Here is a 15,100-nt window from a genome sequence, read left to right as displayed (position 1 = left end):
GGGCACGGGGAGCCGGGGCTGCCCGCCTGCCTCCCCCGGGGCTCGACCGGCCGCGGTGCCGCCGCGCCGACCCCTCACGCGGGCGCTCGTAGCTGCGGGTGGGAGCGGGGGCCCCTCACGGCCTCCTCCATCTTAGCGGCCGCCGCCATCTTGGGCCCGGCGGGACGAGGGGTGCCGGGCAGGACCCACCCGGCGGGACCGGAGGTAGCGGGCAGGACCCACCCGGCGGGACCGGAGGTGCCCGGGCAGGACCCGCTGGGTGTCTGGCAGCCCCCGCGGTGACGGGAACACAGCCAGCTCCGGGGGGTGTTCGGCTCATATCCCCCCGCCCCGCTTGGGCTCGGGGCCCGCTCCCACAGCAACAGGCTGCCCCTCATCCCCGGCCTGTTCCGGGAACACCCGAGCAGCCCTTGGCACGCTTCGGAACTCCTCGTGTGTCCGCCGGGAACACCCGAGCGGTGCTCGGCACTCTTCGGAACTTTACGTGCGCCCGCCGGGGAAACCCGAGAGCGGCCACCGCCGCCGATGGGATTCGGGCATCTCCGGACAGGCCCTAGAGCACTTCGGCTGTGTCCGGAATGCGGCCCGGCAGTTCCGGCGGCGGCCGATAAACAGCCATTGGCCGCGCCGCGCGGGGCTGGGGTGGAAGTGTGGGCGGGCGGCGTCACTTCCGGAGAGTGACGGAGCGGCGGGTCAGAGGCGGCAGCAAAATGGCGGCGCCTGAGGAACGGGAGCTGACGGCGGAACAGACCGAGAAGCTGCTGCAGTTCCAGGTGCCGCGTCCCGGGGGGCCCGTGCCGGCCGGCGGGAGCGGGGGAGGCGGTGCATGGACACGGAACGGGCTGAGCTGGGCCCGCCCCGCCGGCGCTGGGGGGTACGGGGCTCCCAGAGCCGGCTAGGCCCGTCCTGGAGCGGGGTGTCGAGCTGGGCGTGAGGGGACGGTGAGCGGAGAGACACCTGTGGTCCCAGTCCTGACGGGGTGAGTGAGATCTCCGTGCCCCTCACGCTTTGTCGGGGCGGTGTTCTGTCATGGCTAGTTGTGGAGGCGAGAGGCGGCTGCTCAGCGAACTCCGTGCAGGAAAAACTCCTTGGTAAGTCCCGGCCATTTTAATTAGTCTGGAAATTCGCCTTGTCGTAGCTGGGGAGCCTTTCGTGGCGCCGAGGGGGAGTTATGCGGTGGGTTTGTGTGGAGCGTGGTCCTGCCCCTCGCGGTTGGGTAACGCCGCTGGAGACTGAAGCGATCTGATCTGCGTCTGCTGCACAGCACGGCAAGGTCGCCTCACCTTTGCTCTGTGAGGCCTGGGGCCTGTGGCCGATGAATGAGCATAAACACAGTCTGTAGATGTGGCTTGTTGGGGAGAAAACAGAGCTGGGCAGCTGAGATGCTCAGGGTTGCTCAGTGATGAGTAACTAAATGTGCTGAGCAGTGAAAATTACCTTCGGGTGTCCTGGGTTTGTTTCTGAGCTGTGGGACATCATGTGGCATCCCTTGGGTTGCAGTTCTCTTACAAACACCGTGGTCACTTTTAGGGGTGCTTTGTCTGCTTTTGTAGCTTTACACGATTTTATTGAAGGCTGTGCACTGGCAGCTGGGTGGATGTCACTGTAGATTTAAAGGGACTCGGGGGGCAGCTGGCCCTGCCTTCCCCAGGTGGGGCAGAGCAGGTGCTCATCATTCCACAGCTGCCTTCCCCTGATTCACAGCCCTGATTTAATTTAATTGCTGAGGTGTTTTCCTGTGACTGGGCCCAGGAGGAGCCTTGCTTTACAGCTGTCCCCTCTGAGTCTGCTGCAAGCTGAGCTCTTTGGGCAGTGAGATCAAACACAGCCTGGGGGCACAGGGCAGCGCTGGTGCTGCTGTCCCTGTGCTGCTGCTGAGGGTTCTGCACAAACAAATGTCCCTTTCTCTTGCTGTGAGAGATCCTGGTGCTCAGTCTGGACAGGCAGCACCAGCTGCTCTCACCTCTGCTGCTGTTTGCAGCCCCTGTGGGCAGCTGTGGAGTGCAGTAATCCTGTTGCCCAGTGCCACCTGCTCCTGTCAGGGACAGAGGGCTGCCAGAACCAGGAGGAGGCAGAAGGAGGGATTCAGGCCTCAGTCCAGCTTCCTGTCAAGCTCTGGGGTGAGGCACAGGGAAACACTCCTCAGGCTGGAAAGGGGAGAGTTTTTTTTTCACTGCTGTGCAGAGCCAGATGTGAAAGCTGTGCTCCAGAAGGCTTGGACAGCAGCCAGGATCCTCCCTCTCCTGTCTTCTGGGCTGTGTTGGATCAGCTCTCTCCAGGGCAGAGCCCACTGGTGGTTCCTTCTCCTCTGGTGTGTCCACCTGGCTGAGCAGGGCTCAGCTGTGAGTCCTGCTGCTTCCTCAAACGTAAACCAGTCCACTTGGAAGAGATTTATTTTCTCAGACTCCAACAGGAAGAATGAGGTGTTTGGAGAGATTAGCTAAGTCTCGTTAAAATAATTTGTACATTGCCACAAGTCAAGCCTTCAGGGATCCCTGCTGACTTTGCAGGAACACTTGAGTGTTTCCAAGGATGATTTCACACTTTGTGATGTGCCATCACAAGTGGGCTGTACAGCCTTCCATGGTGGCAGAGCACTGCACTTCCACAGAGGGTTACATTCCTCTGCACTGGGATGGGAGCAGCAGAGCACACCAGGAAAGAAGGCAGGATGGCAAGGATGAGTGAGGAGCAGTAGAAGGCCCTCAGTGAAATGGAGAGCCAAAGGGAGGGAAGCCCTGAGCAAGGAATGCTGTTCACCCAGCAGCCAGCCCTTTGGGCTGAAGATGCTGCTCCCCTAAACTGTTCATCCTGCTTCTGCTGGAGAGTTCACCTTTCCAGGCAGAGGTGAGTGTCCTGTCCTGGCCTGGCTGAGCTGCTGGGCACAGCTCTGCTTAGTGCCTGCTCTGCATTAATTCCACCCCTGTTTGTGTGCTGGGCTCTGTCGTGCTCATGCAAACAGCTTTGCTGGCAGAATGCTGAAACCAGCAGCTTCCTTCTTGTGGGCAGGGCTGGAACAGGGCAGCTGTCTGCACCATGCTGGGGCAGGTGAGTAAAGGGAAAAACAGTGGAGAGAACTGGGATAAACTTGAAATGAAAGCAGCAAAGCCTCTTGCATGCTTTCAGCCTCCCATTTACTGCCAGAGAGCTGGCTAATAATGCAAGGGAATAAAAGCATCTACATTTTTCATCTGTCAAGACCTCGCTGTCCTGACATTTGGAGAGAGAAGTTTGCTGTGAACAGTGTAGGAAAGCTGTGGAGATGTGATTCATTTGGGAGATGGAAGAAAGAGTGGAGCAGCTTTTCTGGGATCTGGTTATTGATCTGTGCCCATTACACTGGGGCTGATGTCTGATATTGTAATATGCTAATGTAAAGTAATGGAGTGTTATTTGCAAGAGAGTTGGCACTCATATAATGTCTGACTTCAGCTGGGGACAACAGAGTGCTCAAGGCTGGATATGGCTCTGATTTAGGGGAAGGAGGAAACATGAAACTCCAGGCAGCTTTCCCACTCAGTGTATCCATCAAACCCTCAGAAAGGCATTTGCTGTAATATGCAATGAGAAACCCTTGGTTAAGGCATTTTTCCAGTTAGAACTCAGATGTTCTTTACCCTTGGAAAGTAATTCTCTGGGATTTGGCAGTGGGTTGGGCAGTGAGAGCAGTGCCAGTTATTCCTGTGGATTTGCATCTCCTGGGCTGTGTCGACATCGGATCCGAGGCGACGGTTTCGTAAGTCCAGTTTACAACCTTTGTCCACTCAGGGGTATTCCTTCTGCTTTTGAAGCATGAAATTGTACTTTCCACTGCTTCAGTATTGAGAAGATTGTGAGCAGTCTCAAAGGTGAGATACAAATAACTACCTCCAGCAAAAACTTCCTTATGCTTTACAATAACACTCTTGCTTTGTGTCGTGGTTCTGAAGGCACTATTGAGCTTTTCTGGCATTTGTGGAATTTAATATTTTGTTTTTTGAAATATTGGCCACTGTGTTGAGCTTGGATTTATTTGAAGGTTTGGGTGTGCTGGTTTAATGGGACTAATTTTAACTACTTACTGTGTCTGTAAGATCCATGCTCTTAAAGGCAGCTGATAAGAGATCAGAGCAGCAAGGTTTGAAGATGCTGGTTATTCTCTTAGCCCTGATGATACTGAGAATGTGCTGGTTTGCCACATGTGTAAGTTTGCAGCTGAACAAAGATCACCAGAGATGCTGAGGCAGTGGAAATAATGTGGATTTTTCAGTTTCTGATCTGTTTCCATGACTTGGTGAAGCAGGGGCAGCAGGAATGCCGTGGGGGTGATAATGACCAGTATCAGTGTTTGGCAGCAAGAGTTGTCTGAAGTGGCAGTTGAACTGTGGTCCTGCCATTCCTAACAGCGGGTGTGGGTCATTCTGAGCCCTGGTGTGTCTCCCAGGCCCTGGTGGAGCTGTGGTGTGTCCAGTGGAGCACACCAGAGTAACAGCCAGCAAGTGCTGAGTGTTAAAAGCTGCCTTTGCCCGGCAGCTTTTCCTGCAGTGTTTAATTGTGAAGCCTCATTGATCAGACGAGTGGCGGGAGCGCTCACACCGTGCTGCTTGGAGTGGCTTTGTCACTTCTGGTTTGGGTTGAAAGCAGCTGAATTAAGATGCTAAGGGAAAAAAAATAAAAGGAAATTCACCTCCCTGGAGAGCTGCTGTAGAAGACTGAGAAGTGGCTGGAGCTGCCTGTCAGTGTGGTGGTGATCAGGAGGGGTGACGTTGGCTGGCTCTGGTGTCTCTGTGGAACTCAGACGGGCTGGCAAACGCTGCAGTGATTCCGTGCTCATTAACTGCTTCTTGATAGCTCTGCTGCTTTCTGACCTAAAGCTGCAGAAGAATTTTGCATCATTTAAAAAGTAGGGAATGCTCAGTGATGTTCTTAGTGCTCACAGATAATCCAGGCGTTTAGAAACAAAGGTGTAAATGAGTTTCTGAATCTTGTAAACTTTGTGAACACCAGCAGAATTTCCAGGGTATTGAGGGGTGGTGATCAGAAGAGTTTCAAGGCTTTGGAATAAACACATTGTGACTCCACTGTAAAATCAATTAATTGAGTAGATTGCAGGTGCCTTTCATGGTGTCCTTCTAAAAAGACAATGAAGTGCCTGCTATAGGCATTCAGGTTAAAAAAATAAAGTCAGAATGCAAAATAAATTGAATAAAAAAAATAAAGTCAGAATACAAACCCTAAATTTTACTATGTGAAGCAGATCTTCAAAGAAAGATAGCTAAACTAAAACATTAAATGATTAAACTGAGTGATAATAAAAGGTATTCTAGCAACAACAGCTGAGTTCACTGAGCTTTATTTCTTCTGTGAAATCCAGTTCTGCAGTGTTCCCTTGCAAGGCTTGCAGCAGACTTACTTTTTAATAAATATTTATACACCACTGAACAGTGACTTGAAGTGCTTTTTTTTCTGAACTTCTGCAGTCACAGTGCTTTAAACAGTCTGATTGGTTCTGTGCAGCAGAATGAAACAGTGATTTTTGCCCAGTAGATTGGAGAGAAGGTGTTGATCTGGAGACTTTGTGAGAAAGAAGCCAAGAAATGCTCAAAAGTTTGAACTGAGCCCAGAGATTGAATAGGGCATTTGTCCACAGTGTTTGTTACTCGGGTGGAAATGGCATGTGGAATGTATGACTGGGGGCAGGGAGGGGAATAGATGCACCATCCTTCTCCAGTAAAAAAAACAATCCAGTGCATTCTTAACTGGTCAGCCTCTCAGGAGTGCATCAGGGGCTTTTCAAGGAAGCAGGGAAAACATCTGCTCAGACCTTAAAGCAAGTGCAGTGGGGAGAGATGTTTCTGTGGCACAGTGACAGGGTGTTCCCTTCAGCAGACCTTTGTTCGGGAGATGCTGATGTGGCTTCCTGTAACAACAGACACAATTGTTTGATCTCCTGTGCAGAAATTCTGATTGGCACAGGGCTAAAATACACCCAGTGGCTTTGAGGTTTGTCGGTGTGTTTGGGCTGTTCTCTGTTTCAGGCCCTGTGTTGGACTGTTCCTGCTTTTTTTACTCCACTGTTTACTATACTTTTTTACTTCCCCTGTGGTGCTGGGCACATCACCTTCAGTAATGCCTGGCTCGTTTTGGTTTTAGTTTCTGTTTATGCTGGCAGTGAGTGGAGTAACAGTCATCTTGAGTTTTCAGAAGTGCTTTGTCTGTATTTTGAGTTCAAGATGATGTTTGAGGGCATTGGCCTGGCACATCTTTTCAGAGTGAAGCCTGTGGGCAGTATGGTGTTAAACCCTTGACTGCTGAGTGCTGTGGTAGTGACAGACCTTGGGCACACTGAGTTGGCTGGTGCTGGCAGAGTGCAAAGGCCTGTTTGAGGCCTCCTGTGTGTTTAGGGTCACTCTGCTCTTAAACTCAGAGCAGGGCACTTAAAAACTGGGCATTGTGATAATGTGTTGTGGTAACTCCCATCATGTGCTCATGCCTTGGTAAGAGCAGTCAGAATGCAGCACTTCCTGCCACTCATCTGCTTTTATTCTCCTTCTTTAGGACTTGACTGGCATAGAGTCCATGGACCAATGTCGCCACACACTGGAGCAGCACAACTGGAACATAGAGGTACCACTGAAAATGAGACTTGTAGCAGTTTCCAAGCACCTGGATTAAACACAGCTCTCTGTGGGAGGGGGGCCCCTACCAGTAAGATTAATCTGTCCCCCCTGGATTTACCCAAGTAGCTCTTTGGAGCTGTATCTCCACACCTCTGGAGAGCTGGATTCAGCCAAACACAGCAGAGTCACTGTGGCTGTGAACAATCCCTTGGCTGGCACACGATGTGGCTCCCGTGGAGCCTGTGTGCTGGCTGCCATGGAGAAGGCTTCCCACATGGAAAAGAGCCCTGGTGCTTGCTGTTTGTCAGGAGTTGTGCTTATCCAGTGCCCTGGGGCTGTGGACAAGTAGTACCCACTGTCACTGTCCAAAGTATAAAAACCATAAAATGCCTGAAACCTCCCTTTGCTCTTTCTTGTGTCAAAGGCAGCTGTGCAGGACCGGCTGAACGAGCAAGAGGGTGTCCCAAGTGTCTTTAATCCTCCTCCCCTGCGGCCGTTGCAGGTCAATACAGCTGACCACAGGATCTACAGCTACGTTGTCTCAAGGCCACAGCCAAGGGCAAGTTATCTTACCGTGGATTTTGTCCTGCTTCTTGGCTGACTCTCTATGAGTACAGAACCTGCAAGCAGGGAAAGATATTGTTTTCTTTGCATGCTGTTATCTCCTTTCTAAATAATTTATCTTACGAAAACAAAATGTAGAGCTATTCCTTCAGTTTCTGTTACTGCTGTGGAGGTTTTCTCCATGCTGTGATTCACAGCATGAGGACTTTTTTTTGTCATAGACTGTCTTGCTGTGGTGTAGTAAAGCCTTTTGATCAGTGGAATGGGAGCAAAGGACTGTCCCCTCCATGTGGCAGTGATTATGTTTTTCTTTCTAGAGCCCCCCTTAAATGTATATTAACTAGAATACAGTATTATTTTCATTAATGTTTTACAAACAAATTTGCATGTGCACCTGTAAGACTTGGTGCTGTTAGTCTTTTTGTACAGTTAAGAAAATTAATTCCTTATTTGTAATTGCAGGGCCTGTTAGGATGGGGTTACTACTTCATAATGCTTCCATTCCGATTTACATATTACACGTTACTTGATATATTTAGGTAAGTCCTTGTTTGTGCTGACTCACTTATTGACTGCATTAGGGAACACACTAGCTCAGATTTGGCTGGATCTCTGTCACTTAGATCTTTAAGCCTCATGGCAGATTTTCCATTTGTTTCCTTAACTGGCATTATCTGTGGCCTTGTGAAGTTCCTGTGCTGTTTAGTAAGAAATAAATCATGTTGCAGAGGAAAAGAGCACCTTGCAGCTCTGTAAATGAAGTGTTTAATTGGATCTCTAACTCCACTGAGCTTTGCAGTCTGAGTGCCACACAAAGGGGTTGCAAAACAGTGTCCAGCTGTTTGGTGTTCTTGGACAAACATCAGGATCATGTCCCGTTGGGCTGGGCAGCAGGTTAACCTGCCCTAATTCCTGGATGTTATTTGGCAAAACCCAAACTGTAAACACCTCTGCTTTGTTCCCTTTGGTGTCTATTGCCTCTTCTCCTTTTACTGCCCCAAAGCACTAATTCTCCTTGTCTCCTTTACAGCATTGATAGAGGGAAAAGGGAATGGTAGTGGTGGTAAATAGCCAGCAGTCCTGCCATCTGGCATGGTTTGGCAGTTTTCCCTGTTTTATTACTTTTTTCCCTGTTAAAGACATTTCCAAAGTTCAGTGTATCTTCTGTGCATCAGTAGAACTAAACAACACTGATATCTGCCTTGCAGTGAAGCTTTTTCAGCTTCAGAGGAATGACAGTTTCATAGGACTCATAGTGTAATGTTCTCTTCCTGCAACTCTTTTTACATTGGAATTCTTAGTTCTGGATTAGGAAAAATGCAGTTTTCAAAGTTATCTGGACAAAACTCTGTGGCTTTTAACAGCCCATCTTTGACTAAATTCTTCAAACCTCCTGCTGTTGGTGTGGCTTATGCCTGATGCTTCAGAGGAAGCTGAAACTGTTTAATCACACAGAACTTGGATCCTTACTGATCCCTGGCATGAGATGAATCCTCCTTGGGGTTGGTTCTGTAGCACTGGTATCAGTTTGGAGCGGATGTCAGTTTAGGTTCAGGTTATAAATGTTCAAGGGTCTCAGCTATGACTTTTTTCCTCTTTGTGAATCCCAGTGACTATCTGTAGAAAAGAAAACCTGTGCCTCAAGAAGGCAGTGAGCTGAAATTCCAGTGTCCTTTGCTTCCTTCCTAGGTTTGCTCTGCGTTTTATACGCCCTGATCCTCGTAGTCGGGTCACCGACCCAGTGGGTGACATTATTTCGTTTATTCATATGTTTGAGGAAAAGTATGGGAGGATACACCCTGTCTTCTACCAGGGGACTTACAGCCAGGTCAGTGTCATGTGTTGGTGCACAGGTGCTGGGGAGTGGTGATTTTGCCACATGGTATCAGGGCCTACATGGCAAAATTGCTTTTCATCTACAAGCCTAGCATTTATCCCCTAACTCTCTTAACAGGGTAATGGAGAGCTAGTGAACAAGTGTATTGGGAAACCAGTGTCTGCCAGGCTTGATGGTTTGCCAAGCCTGCAAAGTTGGAAAGCAAAGCTGCTCTGGCTGTTCCTCGACCGTCTGTGTGACTCTGTAGCCGACAGCTTTTCTTTGTAATCCTGCCTTTGTTTTTATAAACTGGTGTGCTGTGCCAGAGTCTGTCCTTCTGTTCACCAAATTGGGATTAACTGCCTGGGCTTGTATCACAGTGCAACTTCACAACAGTGCAGGGCCTCAGAATTGAGAGGGAGCCCCTAAGAAATTATGGGAGGTGAGTGTTCCATGTATCAAATCTGAGGGGGCTCTCTGTAAAGAGGGACATCCCCATGGACACTGCCTCTTGCACAGCTTCTCTCAGCCTGGCCAAGGGAAGGGTCTCCTGCAGAGCATCCCATCAGACAGTTGGATCAGCACTGCTTCCCAAGTGTCAGTGCCTGTCTGCTCCACACTGCACAGTGATGGAGCTCACTGCCTCTGCAGCTCCTCTAGGCTCCTCTGTCATTCCTGGAATGCAGACTCAAGTAATTGTGGAATGGTTAGGCTACCAAAACTCAGTGCCAGTAAAACAGGGAGCATATTGTGCACTTATCCTGTGGTCTTCTTAAAAATGCTCTTGGGTGGGTGGAATCCAGACACTATAGATGTGGAAAGGGAGAGATGCTTTTCTTTGTTGTCTGTTTTTTGAGGGGCCTGCAGCATTATTTATTACCTGTTTTAACAGAATTTTCATTTGGTGTGATCTGAAGATTGTGTCCTATGCAGGCTCAAGGGAAAGCTCAGCCTTGGCCACTGGGAGTCAAGGGGTGGAGGAGGTTCTTCACTGCTAGCTGAGTCTGGTGAGGCAGCTGAGGTGTCAGTCCATGCCATTGCCTACCCAGCTTCAGTCTGAGCTCAGTGTTCCCCAAAGCCACATCCTGAGAGGACACGAGAGAACACCACTGTAGCCCTCTTAAATAAAGGTTTATTTAGAAGGTCTGACAGGTTCATCCTCCACTGCTGCTTCACTAAAACCACTCTAGTGGCAGAGTAATGGCCTGGGTCACACAAGCCTTGTGGGTGCTGCCTTCCCCTTGCCCAGACATCCTGTAACTTTACCTCCTCTGCTCTTGTGCCAAGGCCCTGAACGATGCCAAGCGGGAGCTGCGCTTCCTGTTGGTTTATCTTCATGGGGATGACCACCAGGACACAGATGAGTTCTGCCGGTAGGTAGGAGAATTTCCCAAATAGTTGTCTTTGTACTGGAAATGCAGCTTCCCTCACGTGGTCTCTTCTCATCCCCCAGCAATACACTGTGTGCACCTGAGGTCATCACCCTCATCAACACTAGAATGCTCTTCTGGGCTTGCTCAACCAATAAACCAGAGGGATACAGAGGTGAGTGTGTCCCTCCTGGGCTTTACCTGTCCCTTTCTGTCCCTGGAACAAGCCAGATGCTCTTTGACAAATTTACACATGTGAAACACTCTCTTGAACAAAATACAACAGATTTCAGGATTGCATGGGGAAATACATGTGTTGGTTTCCTGGGATATCTCAAAAGGTTTGGATGCCAGAGAAAGGCATTCTGATCTTCACCTCCACCCTTCTGTGTTTCTGGGCAGTTGTAGTTCTGTGCTCATTGCTGTGGGCATTTAGGCTGCTTTCAGTGCCTTGTCAATGGGAGTTGGTGGGTGTGTGCTGGGGATAAACTGAGTGGAGAAACAAGTATCCAGCTAGATCTGTCCTTAAACACTGTGGCGCCTGAGGCCAGGGAGGACTTGTTAGTTGCATTCTTTCCCTTTCTGAAACAGTCACCTTAATCCACAAGCAGCCTCTGTGTCTCCTCAAAAGCCTACAGTGTTTGAGAGCTGTTGATACCTGGCCAGACAGCATTTTGGTACGGATTTGTTGCAAGTGGAGCCTTTTCCCAGTGTTCTGTTCATGGCTCCTGTGTTGCTTCCACCATTTCTGTTTCATGGTCAGGAAAATGCTACTTTTGGGTCACTCTTGGCTCCATAGTTCTGCTCCCAGTTATCAACAACTTGAGAGAAGAGCTCTCTGAGGAGACAGTCTTTGACTTATTCCTGTTTCATTGCTGCAATGCTTTGGAGTCACAGCCTGGGAAGCAGAGCTGGAAGGGATCATGACCTTCTGTTTAATCCCTGAGCTGCTGTGATTTTGTTTGGGGCTCCATTGGTAACAAAGGCTCCAAGCTGCATGATGTACCGTGTGTGTTTTAAGGAGGGGATCAACAGCCATATGTGAACAGTAACTTATCACATCATCTGTTCCATTCCCTGCTTCAGACAGAGCCTGCCTCCAGCAAAGCCAACCTAAATTTGTTCAGAAATGTTCAATGTGGACAAACTGCCATCTCCCCCATGGCAGTTTCTTCCAGAGCCCAACCATCCCTAATCACCTGAGCAAATGTTTACATGTACTTGTCCTGTGTTTCTCTTCCTGCAGTTTAAACCCATGGCTTTGTCCCATTTTCAATGGACATTCAGAGCCATTTACTTCCTTCCTGCTTGAGTTAAAAGAGCCTTTTTTGGTTACTTGAAATCTTGGGTTTTTTCCCATCACTATTTGTGCTCCCAAAGCCATTTCCTCCCTTTGCCAGCTTACAGGGTATAATTTCCAAAATGGAGCCTGAGGCCTTTTTTGCCTTGGAAGAGAGAATGTCTGGGGAAGGTGCTTTCCTTGGCCCCCCGTGCTGGGAGGCATTTGTGCTGTGGCCCTGGTGGCCGGGGTGGTGACGCCTGTGCTGTTGGCAGTGTCGCAGGCCCTGCGGGAGAACACGTACCCGTTCCTGGCTGTCATCATGCTCAAGGACCGCAGGATGACCGTGGTGGGGCGGCTGGAAGGCCTCATCCAGGCTGATGACCTCATCAACCAGCTCATGTTCATCATGGATGCCAACCAGACGTACCTGGTGTCCGAGCGCCTGGAAAGGTAGGGTGGGAGCAGAGCTCCAGCAGCACAAACCACAGCATGGCTTCCTCCCTCCAGACACCGTGTGTAGGCACAGAGCTCAGCACCTCCTGTCTGTAACACAGCCCATGGGCTCTCCTCTTGCCAGGGGCATCATCAGTCCACAAAGTCAGGCCATCTTATAGCCAGGGAGCCAGAAGTGCTGCACACACAATCCCACCACTGAAAGGTGGGTGTCAGTACTCTGTTCTCTGCAATTGGAGCACACCTTTGGCATGCTGGAGCTTTGCAGGGAAAGCTTGGACAATAGCCAGTAGGAGCCAAGTGGGAGCAAGGGCATTGCAGGCAGGAGAGCTGCTGTCCACAGCTCTGTGCTGCTCCCTGGGCTGGCTGTGCTGAACTCTGGCTGCTTTTCTGGTGGGGCCTGACAAGTCCCTGGTGACTCTTAGGGATGTACAGGTTGCATCCAAAACAGGATCCTACATTTGACTTTGTCTCTCCCTCCTCTGCCCCATGCTCTGTGTGAGGACCCAGTAACACATTCCAGTTTATAAAATGTGCAAGGAATTACCTGAAGGAGATGAAACCAGGAAGAGTCTCAAATATGAGGCAGGAATCCTGGGCACTGTTCTTGTGCTGTCAGCTCTGCAAAGCTGCAGAGGTTCAGAATGCCTTTTAAGTTCAGTTCTACCCACCCCTGGGAAGCAGTTTGAGTGTGAGGGACTGTGGGGACCTGGCTTGGCCTTTTGGGAGCTTGTGGTACCCCAAGGCATTGCCTGCTGTGTGCTTCTCTGAGTTGGAGGCTGTCCCTGCACCCTTGGGTGCCATCCCCTCACCTTAGGCCTGTTAGCCCTGACCACTTCCCACTCGTGTTTGCAGGGAAGAGAGGAACCAAACCCAAGTCCTGAGGCAGCAGCAGGATGAGGCATATCTGGCATCCTTGCGTGCAGACCAGGAAAAGGAGCGCAAGAAGAAGGAGGAAAGGGAGAGGAAGAAGAAGAAGGAGGAGGAAGTGCAGCAGCAAAAACTGGCAGAGGAGAGGCGGCGGCAGGTGAGAGCAGAGGGGCTGCAGGAGGGGCTGCAGTGTCCTGTGGGATGCCTGGCCTGCAGTAGGGATTGCTTGGGGCTTGAGCATTCCTGAGGCTCCTGGAGCAGCAGCGCTGCAGGGGACAGGCACAAAGGTCAGCTGAGTGCACAGCCATTGCTCCTGCTCCCCCTTGCCTTGCAGACACTGCAGGAGGAGAAGGAGAGGAAGTCGGAATGCCTTCCTCCAGAGCCGCATCCCGACGACCCCGAGAGCGTCAAGATCATTTTCAAGCTGCCTAACGATTCCAGAGTGGAGCGGCGATTCCACTTCACACAGTCATTGACGGTGAGCGTGGGGCAGAGCTGGGGGCCCTTCCAGAGCAAGGGGCTGAAGGACTTGCAGGTGGCTTTTTTCCCTTGGGCTTGCCAAATGTGGTGACCTTTGCTGAGAGCCTTGGCAGGCAGAGCTGCTCCTTGGTAAAGAGAGTGCTGTAGGGCCTGGTTCCACCAGCTTGGAAGGGGAGAAAATGTGGAAGAAGCTTTTTTGGCCTCCTGAAAAGCTGGAAGGTGTCTCTGCCCATGACAGGGCAGGGTGGGACTTGATGATCTTTAAGGTCCCTTCCAACCCTTAACATTCTGCAATGCCACTGCTTCCTGTGAAACAAAGGTGTAGGAATAGTCAGAAACAGTGTCTGGTCTCCCCAGTGCTCTGTGTTAAGCCCAGTTTCATGTGTGCCAAGGAAATGGCTGTCTCAGGTGTACAGTGCAGTGATGGTGCAAATTTGGGAACCTTCCCCCACGAGATGCCAGGGATTCACTCTGGCTGTGTCACTGCTCCCCCAGCTGGCAGTAACTTCTGTGTTTCTTTCCCAGGTGATCCACGACTTCCTGTTCTCCTTGAAAGAAAGCCCGGAGAAGTTCCAGATTGAGGCCAACTTCCCTCGCCGTGTCCTGCCCTGCCTCCCTACAGAGGAGTGGCCCAACCCTCCCACGCTGCAGGAGGCGGGACTCAGCCACACGGAAGTCCTCTTTGTGCAGGACCTCACGGACGATTGACACTTCTTTTTGGTTTTGTTTTTGTTTGTTTTGTTGTTTCGTTTGTTTTTTTGTTTTGTTTTTTTTTTCCAGAAGACACAAAACGGAAAGAGAAATTCATATTATTATTATAATACAATATTTTTTTTAAAAGACTGCGTACAAACGAGGGATCAGAGACCACATGGCCTGTGCCAGCTGTGCTGCGTGCGCTGGCGAGAGGACGCGAGCGCACGGCCATCCCCTGCACGGGGGGCACACAGGGGGGAGCTGGTGTTGCCCCTCCACCCTCCCTGGGGAGGAACAGGAATGGCAGCTCTTGGTAATTATTGCTTTTATTGATGACAATAATAATAAAACCCCAGCAACCCAACATCTTGTGAAGATTTGATACTCTGCTGCTCCTGAGAGACACAAGACCGAGCACCGGAACGTGCTGGGATTGGGGTGGGGGGAAAGGGCTGGACAGACTCTCTTCAGCTTCCCTCTGTGTATAAATACTGTTCTTTTAATATTTCTCTTGCTTTGTAATGACCAAAGGAGATTGGGGTTGACTATAGTATTAACTTTTTGATAAAGAGCTGGTTCGATTCTTACCCATGTGGGGCCTTGCCCAGGGTTCTTAGCCTGCGTAGTGTAATAAACTCTGCCTCTAGCATGTCTGTGCTGCTGCTTTCTGCCCCTGCCCAGGGAGGGGCTGGGCTGCTGTGGGCCTCGTGGCTCCCAGCAGTGTGGGTGCACTCAGCTGCTGCTCTCACACTGGTGATTCTGTGCCAATGGAGCTGTTGTGTGAGAGGAGAGCGTGCCCAGCACGGGGCATGGCAGGGCTGGGGTGCTGCTGGGCCACCTCCTGTGGCATCAGCTCTGGAGCAGGGAGGGAAGGAGCTGCTGAGGCTGGGTCAGCCCTCGTGGAGCAGGTGGGAGGTGGAAAAGGTGTAAGGCTGGTCCCTGCCCCAGGCTCGGCCAGGGCTGTGGAGCT

General features: G+C 50.7%; 1 protein-coding gene across 1 annotated transcript; it reads left to right on the top strand.

Annotated features, from left to right (window-relative positions):
* The first annotated feature begins 47 nt into the window (after positions 1-47).
* FAF2 (Fas associated factor family member 2) lies at positions 48-14,779 on the top strand. Its single transcript, XM_064387571.1, has 12 exons — positions 48-204; positions 238-773; positions 6,538-6,606; positions 7,024-7,158; positions 7,626-7,702; positions 8,853-8,991; positions 10,267-10,352; positions 10,433-10,524; positions 11,904-12,081; positions 12,940-13,111; positions 13,289-13,432; positions 13,960-14,779. The coding sequence occupies exons 2-12, from the start codon at positions 711-713 to the stop codon at positions 14,140-14,142; spliced, it is 1,338 nt and encodes a 445-aa protein (XP_064243641.1). The 5' UTR covers positions 48-204; positions 238-710; the 3' UTR covers positions 14,143-14,779.
* Positions 14,780-15,100: the final 321 nt, after the last annotated feature.

The sequence above is a fragment of the Passer domesticus genome, chromosome 13 (genome assembly GCF_036417665.1).
Source record: "Passer domesticus isolate bPasDom1 chromosome 13, bPasDom1.hap1, whole genome shotgun sequence".
NCBI classification, from domain to species: Eukaryota; Metazoa; Chordata; class Aves; order Passeriformes; family Passeridae; genus Passer; species Passer domesticus.
Note: the sequence above shows the minus strand (reverse complement) of the source record. Positions and strands in the feature narration are given on the sequence as shown.

Bases quoted from the DNA above. Each gene is read 5' to 3' on its own strand.
- FAF2 (XM_064387571.1), top strand. From the start codon at position 711: ATGGCGGCGCCTGAGGAACGGGAGCTGACGGCGGAACAGACCGAGAAG. The intron at 774-6,537 runs GTGCCGCGTCCC...CTCCTTCTTTAG, and splicing joins AGAAGCTGCTGCAGTTCCAG to GACTTGACTGGCATAGAGTC. The intron at 8,992-10,266 runs GTCAGTGTCATG...TCTTGTGCCAAG, and splicing joins ACCAGGGGACTTACAGCCAG to GCCCTGAACGATGCCAAGCG.